The 10,163-nt window shown below is 31.8% G+C and overlaps 1 protein-coding gene across 1 annotated transcript; it reads left to right on the forward strand.

The window, feature by feature from the left end:
* Positions 1-1,805: 1,805 nt before the first annotated feature.
* Positions 1,806-4,051, forward strand: LOC115232891. The gene is made up of 2 exons (XM_029803050.1): positions 1,806-1,868; positions 1,946-4,051. The coding sequence occupies exon 2, from the start codon at positions 2,982-2,984 to the stop codon at positions 3,969-3,971; it is 990 nt and encodes a 329-aa protein (XP_029658910.1). The 5' UTR covers positions 1,806-1,868; positions 1,946-2,981; the 3' UTR covers positions 3,972-4,051.
* Positions 4,052-10,163: the final 6,112 nt, after the last annotated feature.

The raw sequence follows: 10,163 nt of genomic DNA on the forward strand, positions 1-10,163 counted from the left end.
TATTTGGATTGACAACAATATGGATTAGAATGTAATGATTTTAGATTGGAAATAATCCGCGAAAGCGATATTAAAACCGATTATAGTTCGTTCGGAATTAAAATCGATTACTTTTTAATCCGGGCGCGGATTGAACCGATTAAAACCGATTAAAACCGATTAAAACGGATTATGTTTTAATCGGTTTTAATCGACCATTTTCGGCAGGGTATTTATAATGAAGCTGTCCAAGCTGAATAAAATTACAAAAATTAAAATAATTAAATTATAAAAGATGCACTTAGCCAAAATATAACTTATTATTATAATTATTTAACAAATTATTGCTGAAACCAAATTCATATTTATCTCATATCCATTACTTCTTGTGATGAAGTGTCAATGACAGCTCCTTCTAATGCTGATATCTTCTTTTTATTTTCATTTATTTTTACTATAATATCTCTCAGCTCCGATGTTTTGTTTTTTATTACTCGTTTGATATGCCTCTTCTGTATGCATTGCATTTGGATTGCATTGCAACTCTTTGCAGATAATTTTCTATTTTCTGTTTTTAATTTTGATATTTCCACATCTCTGCGAGAACTATCATACGAAAAGGTAGTCGTTTTTAAAAAATTTAACACGATAAAAGATATCTAATACTAAATTTAACAGATACGTATGCATATGGACACATATTAGCAGTATAACTGCGCTCATGGACATGTACTTATTAACCAAGTTCCTTAATCTTCTATTGTTTATTTAAAAATAGTATAAACATGTCTCAAAGCATAAACTCCTATAATGTTTGATTATCAGTTGTGTTCAAGATTGAAACGTTGAATTTAATCGATAAATTTAAACCGTAAATTCAACCGACAAATCTGAACGGTAAGAGCCGCAAGCAAAACACGAGCGAGAATAAACATCGTCGCGATCAGCCGATCGGCGCGTAATCGCGTGATCATAACAAAGAAAAAGATGCGTGATCGCATTCTTCTTAGAATGAAAAACGGTGACAAACACCTATATTCTCGAACATTCGGCGCCGAAAATATCCTATTATGGAAATCGGTCGACCGCGACTCTTTTCCGTCGTTATTCAGTCTGCCTACGACAACGATTCGAGCCGGTCGAAATTCATCGCCTTTTCGCATTCGCATTTCGCTTATTCTCGCTCGTGTCGCGTACGCAGTAGGCTTACTCGTCTCATATTCGGTCCGAATTGTCTCGCATAATATCGCATTCATATTCTCGCGGCGAGCAATTTGGTCACATCTCAATTCGTGTTCTTTCATTATTTAGTGCTCAGATATTGTGAAAGTTAATTGTTTGGAGTTCGAGAGTCGACGCTCGTTATCCGCATCGCGAATGTCCTCTGCCTCGCGCTAAATTCCATCCCGCGTTCGCGGTCAAGATTTCCGTTTTCGCGAGAGTTTCTAGCAAGAAGCTCTTAATCAAGATTTCCGAACCGCGAAAAAAGGGCAGTCATTAACAGGACATTTGAAGATCTCCGTCGGAATCGCGGATTACGTGCCGTCGCTCGCTCCTATTATTCAAAATAAAGGGAACATTACAAACAATCTGCACTCGATTCTTATCTCAATCTCCTTATCCTCCAGCGGATCTACGGATTCGCGTTACACACCGCTTCTCGCTCATCTCTGAGCGTTTCTCAAGATTCGGGCGATCTCGTCGAGATCGACTCCCGAACAAGTTGGATAATTTAAAAAATTGATCTATTTATCATATAAACAACAGCATTGACTTTGTCTTATATCGCCAATTAAACAATTATGCATTTCTCTTTTTAAGCGATGAGTGAAGTTTGGTTTTTTACTGGAAAAAAACCAAAAATGATTAAAAAAACCACAGATACCAAAGTGAGTTGAATTTTTTCCTCTGTTGTGCTTTTTTTTTCTTTAGCAACTGATCAGTAATTACTTTCTTGTGTTTGTAGCACCTATTTGATCCAGAAACACAAAACTTTGCAGAAATATCCAAAAAGCCTACATTTGTGGACCATTCACTACTCAACGAAATCTTCTTTGAAACAGGAAGAAAATTGTTTGTATCAGCTCCAAAGATGTTTTGCAAATCATCAAACATGAACATGATCAAGCATTTTTTTGAGATCGACAAAGAAGGAAAAGTAGAACCAGACTGGAAGAAGAGGCCACAGTATGAAATCTTCAAGGACAAGGATATTGTAACAAAGGAAAAAGAAGAAGATCTGAAGAACCATTTAGGTGCTTATCCTGTCCTGTTTGTGGACCTCAAAGGTCCTACAATTCGTAAATATGAAGATGCATTGGCGCATTGTTACAGGAGAATTAAGGATGCTTTCAGAAGGCATAAGGCATAAGGCATTTTTGCTGAAGAATATCCAAGATAAAGATGATAGAAATTTGTGCGAGATGTGGTTTGAATCCAGGACATATCAAGACGTTGGCGAACAAAATGTGAAAAGTGGTCTGACAGACTTGTGTGAATATCTATATCAGGCACATGAGGAAAAGCGCATTTTGGTTCTCATTGATGAATGTGACGCAGTTGTCGTATCTGCACTACGTGATGGTACTTCTGGTTGTGAGGTAGGGCAAATCGCTCAACTTATGTCAACAATTTTGTGTGAGATTACAAAGGGAGACATTGCTCAGGCAATAGTTCAAGGAGTGCTGCTTACAGGAGTTTCCTAAATAAGTGGTGTAGGATACACTCAAGATGTCAAAGCAGTTGCATGCAGATTTCTAGATGATACCCCTGATGCTGCAACAGGCTTTCTAAGAGAGAATATTATTCCATTTTACGGTCTTCATGAAGAACAGCTTGATGACATTTTAAAGAAAATAAGAGGGTCACTGAAACTCATTGATGACGAACTAGAAAGGAAAAAACATGAAATAAAGATAGACTTCAACGGATTCCACACAAAAATAGGGCAGAAATGCATATACCCTCTCTATATAGTTGCTATTTATTTGATTAGTGGAAAGATGTTAGAAGTAGAAGCTTCTCCTCTGCTTAGTACGTACAAAAAGGTACCAGCTGATATTGACATTGCCTCGGATATTCTAAAGATATTGGGGTCTGGCAACATAAATATCGACTCTGTTGATGGGAAAATAAATATAAAAGAACTTATAGAAATGCGGGATAATTCAAGTATGTCAAGCAAAGATGTTTTTTTCATTTTGCTTTTGGAAATAGGCTTCCTGACGTATGCAGAAAGTCCTGAATGTAATGATTTTAGGTGGAAACTCAGAATTCCCAATCAAACTACAAGCAAGTGTTTTCTAAAGATGCTGAAGACAGCTAATGTTATGGTTGGCAAGTTTAATAATGCACTTCAGGAAGCTTGTGCAAGACATATCAGTAATCTTCAAAGATATTTTCTACGGAGAGATATAGTCAACTTTAGAAAAACATTGATCTTGTTATATAATGATCTCAAATCCCTTTTCAAAGGGTTTGAGAACCAATATCCGACAGAATATAGCGAAAATTCTTTACAAGGCCTAATGTTTATGGTCCTCAGTAGAACATGTGATATGAAGGGATTTTCTAATATTTCTTCTGAGCTATGGATCAAAGATAATAAAGGTCGAAACGGAATAATCGATATCTGGATGTTTGATAAAGATAGGCAATTTGCCATAATGTGGGAACTTAAATACAATGCAGCACCACGAGACAAAAAGAAAACTTCTATTTATGCCTTAAAAGAATTAAGAGGTCAAGAAAAGAAAGCAGGTAGAAATGATGTGGTATGCTACATAGACAAATTCCAACAATGCAAAGTAACCGAGTATTTTATGGTGGGTCTTGCCATGGATGAAGCATATCAACCATCAATTTCTATAGCAACCAGCAAAGTCGAAGAAGCTGACGCAGAATCCTTCATCTGCATTTCAGAAACTGAGACAAAAAATTATAAGGAGTCATATCATCATGATAAATGTATTGATTTGTTACGTACGAGCTAACTAGAGTTTGCTTTTAATGTTATTCTACCAATCATATTGGCTTCTAAGATTCTAAGTATATTTTATGATTTTTGACAGTTTTCCAAGTGACCAATCACCAATCATTGTTTTAAGATATTGTTTTTTTAATTATTTTAAGCAAAAATAAGTATTTCTTTCAAATTCAGAAATTGGGGTATTTTTGGAATGTTTGAAAATTGTGTAATTTCTGCTACTTTTAATCATTTTTTTGAGCTTTTTTTCGAAAAAATATTTGTCCCAATTAGATTTTTTTAATTTATATTTTGACTTATATGATATACCAACAATCGGCAGTTGCTACCGACAAAAGAAGATCTAAATTGATTGTTAGTATATTGTATATAGCCTTTTATTATCGCGATTAATAATTTATGTTACAATTCTAAAGAACTAATGACGTAATTAAAGAACTATGACGTAATTAATGACGTTATTAAAGAACTAATCACATCATTCAATCATATATTTGAATTATCATTCAAATTGAAGACCACTGTATAAATTAATGCGCGCTATCTGACATCTTGGCCGTTACCTCGAAAATCATATAAAAATGGATGTAATTAAGACTCTTATTTGCTTCCTTAAATACGAATGTGCGAATCAAACAGGAAATAAGCTGGCCATCCAAATACTGTAACTTTTAAAAAAATACATGCAAAAGTACCTGATTTTTACATCTAGAAGAGCTTATTTGATTTATTAACATTTATACATATAATGATGTCAGATGTGAATATTATTCTTACGATTTTGCATTGCACAAGAGGGTGTAATCTTAAAGACCATCCCAGTCTCATCGATACGAAGGACCGGGCCTATATATATATAGACGATCTTTCCGCGATTTTTTATACGTATCTCATCTCCGCGGAACATTTCTTTGTGTCGCCACGAGATAAACGTCTTCGCTCTTTTGGTGACGGGACGAGAAACGGTTCGATACACTTATATAGCGTACGCGAATGTCCCCGTTCACTGTATATCTTCCCTTATTGTCTCGTCATTCGTTTGTGGACCGGTTGACAGTTTTTGCTCCTTCCTTCTCCCCTCTCTCCCTGGACGTGCCTGGATTGCCTCGTCCCCAATACTACGTGCTCCGATAATTAAGAAGTTTCCATTTGGAGTTGACATACGCGCGCGTGTCGCGATAATCTGGATATGCGTGTTTCGGCGACGGCGATCGGAAAAAAGCTAATCGTTATGCATCACGCCGGCAATTAATGGTGTATGATCGAAAGTCATGTTCCTGGAAGGAACGCAGATCGAACGGGCAAAAAATGCAAATACACACACACACACACACACATACACACACACACACGTATGCGTGCGTTTTGTGAGATTTATCGATATCGAAGATGAATCAGAGAATCGATGACCATTTTTAGTCCACCGCGTATTTATTAAGCACCCGCGTAATTGGACACAAAGGACGGTGACTGACAATGAGACTGCTTTTGTTAAATGAGCTCTCGGCATAAATATTTCGGGGGGAATAAGTAATTTGTTAATTGTTAAAAAACGAATTTTTTTCTTGGCTACATATATAGCTGTCCGATGTCTTATTATTTTAAAATTTTGACAGGCGTGTTATAGATGTATTTTCTGCTTTTGTGCGTAGTATTAATGTACCTAAAAAAACTTATCTTTTTAAAAAAAGGTAAAAAAAGGCGCTAAGTACACGCGCTATGTGAAAAAGTGTTAAACAAAAAAGTGTTATTTTTTTAAGTTAAAAAAACTGCTTTACGAAATAATGTCATTTTAATTGTACAAAATAAATATTTCAATTTCCTAAAAAGATTGATATAAAAAAATTCTGCCAACTGACAATAAAAATTATACCATAAAATTAATTTTTTTTATGATTATTTAAATAGAAACATTTTAATCAAAAATACTATTGTGCAAAATAGTTGTATAAATTTCCTATAAAAATAATGATATCAAAAAATTGCGCCAAATGAATAAAAAATTCTACTATATAAAATTCATTTTTTTTATTATTATTTAAATAAAAACATTTAACTCCAAAAAATGTTATACAAAGTAGTGTTTTAATTTCCTAGAAAAATAATCAAAAAATATCAAAAAAGATATCAAAAAATTTTGTCAACTTAATCAAAATTTGTTATACAATTTTTTTATTTTTGATATTAAAAAAAGTTAGATTTTAATAAATTGCAATATAATTAAAGTAGTAGGGCGTATAGCTATAGAAATTTACAAACGGCCCAATACTGGGCGAATATTGCTGTCAGTCGTGCCAGTACTGGCTGCCAGTAGTTACCAATATTGGACCAACAAAAGTCAAGTACAAGAGTGTAACACTATTCCATAATTAATTGCCGCTGCTGCCAATTAAAATGGAACATTATAAACTCGACAATTAACCAATAATGAGACAGCATTGTCTGCCAATGCTTGACCGCCGATATTAAGTCAATACTGGGCCGTTTTTCAGCATCGGCATTTTCTACGTAGGATATGCTAATGATATTAACGTACTTCGTATATTTACGTTGCAATTATTGGTATAATAATGTTTAAATTTAATTAATTATTTATTACATTAAGATACATTGCAGTTACTAATTTTGAAACTTAGCAGCGCCAAGCTTTTTTAATTAAAATTTTTTTTGTTTTTTAATTTTGTATTAATTTTTAATTTTCGCATAAGTTCTTGATTTTTTATATAAATTTGTGTAATTTTGTTTTTTGTTTTGTATTATATTTTTTTATTAAACTTTTTAGAATATATGGTTATTGAAATATACATATAATTGTTTATTTTATACCGTCTTACATAATTGTTTATAATAAATTTATCCCAAAGCGTTAGATGTGTGTATATTACAATTGTGCACTTAGTTATAAAATAACTCTATTTTATTAGTTATACGCCCTACTACTTTAATTATATTGCAATTTATTAAAATCTAACTTTTATTAATACCTAAAATAAAAAAATTGTATAACATAAATTTTTATTAAGTTGACCAAATTTTTTGATATTTTTCTAGGAAATTAAAACACTACTTTGTATAACATTTTTTTTAGTTAAATGTTTTTATTTAAATAATAATAAAAAAAATGAATTTTATATAGTAGAATTTTTTATTCATTTGGCGCAATTTTTTGATATCATTATTTTTATAGGAAATTTATACAACTATTTTGCACAATAGTATTTTTGATTAAAATGTTTCTATTTAAATAATCATAAAAAAAATTAATTTTATGGTATAATTTTTATTGTCAGTTAGCAGAATTTTTTTATATCAATTTTTTTAGGAAATTAAAATATTTATATTGTACAATTAAAATGACATTATTTCGTAAAGCAGTTTTTTTAACTTATAAAAAATAACACTTTTTTGTTTAACACTTTTTCACATGGTGCGTGTACTTGGCGCCTTTTTTTACCTTTTTTTAAAAAGGTAAATTTTTAGGGATTATACAGGGTGTTCCGGAACAACCTTCCGTCTGTGAAATGACGTATTCCTGATACAATTCTAAGACGATTTTTCCTTTACCAAAATTTGAATTGAAGCGTAATTTTTGAGTTATAAGCAAAAATAGTTAACAAATCACGCGTCGAATACAGAAGGCAGGCAGGAGCGGCGCGGCGCGCCGCGAGCGCCCGGCACAGCTGACCGTCTGATTACCACCGCATGAGCCGCTAACTATTTTATCTTACAATATAAAATTATGCTTAGCGTTAGATGTGTGTATATTACAATTGTGCACTTAGTTATAAAATAACTCTATTTTAGCTATACGCTTTACTACTTTAATTATATTGCAATTTATTAAAATCTGACTTTTTTTAATATCAAAAATAAAAAAATTGTATAACAAATTTTGATTAAGTTGGCAATATTATTTGATATCTTTTTTGATATTTTTCGATTATTTTTCTAGGAAATTAAAACACTACTTTGTGTAACATTTTTTGGAGTTAAATCTTTTTATTTAAATAATAATAAAAAAAATAAATTTTATATAGTAGAAATTTTTATTTATTTGGCGCAATTTTTTGATATCATTATTTTTATAGGAAATTTATAAAATTGTATATATTACATTGTATACATTCTTTAAATTGTATATAAATATATATCTATTAAATTTTTATTAAGCAATCAAACAATATATTTCATAAATATTTCCTATATATGATTCTTGCTATTTTTCAACAAAATAACTTATTTGTAAAGATGCATGTACAATATTATGCGAGTTATCTTGTATTTACAATAATATTAAATAAGAGCATATGTACTAATATTTATTTATAATAAATAACTATTATTTTGATCATGTCCGATCAAATCCGATGTAAGTGTATGAAGCACTTACCTGATTAAATCAAATGAAAACTGTCACACTTTTTATAAGCCACACAAGTTTCACAAATTTAATTTATATTATGCAGATCTGAAGATATTGTCGGTTATTACAATTTACAATTATTAACACTTGCGCCAAAAGAGGTTACGATGGTAACCGCATCTAACACTGGCGCCAAAAGATGTTACCATGGTAACCGCATCTAAACTAAAGACGTACATTTATCCATTGAATAGACCTTTAGTTTGTAGTTACCAAGGTAATATCCTTTAGCGCCACTGATTGCGAATTATTTTGAATGCGTTCCAAAATTTACTAGCGGTACTGCCAACATGTCATTATCCTTGTTTAACTTTTGATGAACAACAAAGATGACGATGCTGGCAATATTATCAGTGAATTACGGAACGCAGCCTTTGTAATATAACCACTTTACACCATCTTTTTATCATCTCTTCCTTGTCCCGGTAACATCGTCCATCACTAATCTCTTTGGTGAATAATCTTAATCAATCAATCAGTGAATAATTAGTGAATCTCTTCGTTCTTGGACAGCGCAGCATTAATAGAAGCCTAATAATAAAGAAGAGGAAGATATTTTTCATCTATGAAGTCTAAATGTAAAGACAAAGAAGATACAAACAAGACACAAGAAGTAAGTACATTTTTCCTTAATTATCATACGTATATACACACACATACACACGCAGAGAGAGAGAGAGAGAGAGAGGGAGGGAGAGGGAGAGGGGAGAGGGGAGACAGAGAGAGAGAGAGAGATAATTGTATCAAATTATTTCCTCATATCTATTGCGATCGCATTTAAAAGAGAAATTTGATGGAGCGTCTCGAACTACTTCAATCCTATTCAAGTGTCGCCGTGCGAACGATAACAAGACCGTAACACATAAACAATAGCGCGCTATTGTTTACATCGCCAAGGCCGCATACCATGTTATTGATAATTCGCAGCCGAAATTATTTGTGTATTATGATGTATATACAGAGTGTCCTAGACCACCCGTACACCTCTTTTCTTTCAAAAATTAAGCATTTTAGAGGGAATATTAAATTATACAAGTATTTTAAATTATAAAATTATTTAATAAACGATTAATATATCACGGAGCTTATCGTTATATTAATTACTCGGACTTGCGATTCGACTATTGTATTGCGCGTTCCCAATCCGAATCACATTTAAATCGTCGAAAAGTCAAACGATAAAGCATGGAACAAAATATCTTTACTCTAAATATTGATAGAAAAATAGTTATTATTCGTAAGGATCGGAACAAAACGATAATTTATAATTTAGATTTTTGTCACTTCGATTCCTATTTAAAAAAAAATTCTTACTTTATTTTATCGGTTTGAGAATGATTTTAATGGATTAATAAGATTTTTGCGATTAAAATGACATCAATAAACACAACATAAATCGGATAATTTTTAATTAAACTTATAATAAAAATTTTGATTACATATTTAACTAAAAATTATCCGGTTTATGTCGTGTTTGGTATTATTTTAATCACAAAAAATCATTAATCCATTAAAATTATTTTCAAACAGTTAAAATGCAAAATATAAAAGTTTTATTCTCTATGGTAATATGACATATATATATGTATATTCGTGAAATACTATATAATAAAGGAGAAAGACCCTCGCATATAAGAGACTTCGAAACTCTTTGACGATGCGTGATTTCGATTGCTCTTTACTTCTTCTTGCTCTTGCTTTCGATGACATCGAAGACCTTTACTTATCTATAATAATTTATTTATAATATTTAAAAATTATATATAATAAAAATTA

Source organism: Formica exsecta, unplaced genomic scaffold (assembly GCF_003651465.1).
Source record: "Formica exsecta isolate Colony F162 unplaced genomic scaffold, ASM365146v1 scaffold1022, whole genome shotgun sequence".
Taxonomy (NCBI): domain Eukaryota; kingdom Metazoa; phylum Arthropoda; class Insecta; order Hymenoptera; family Formicidae; genus Formica; species Formica exsecta.

Bases quoted from the DNA above. Each gene is read 5' to 3' on its own strand.
- LOC115232891 (XM_029803050.1), top strand. From the start codon at position 2,982: ATGTTAGAAGTAGAAGCTTCTCCTCTGCTTAGTACGTACAAAAAGGTA.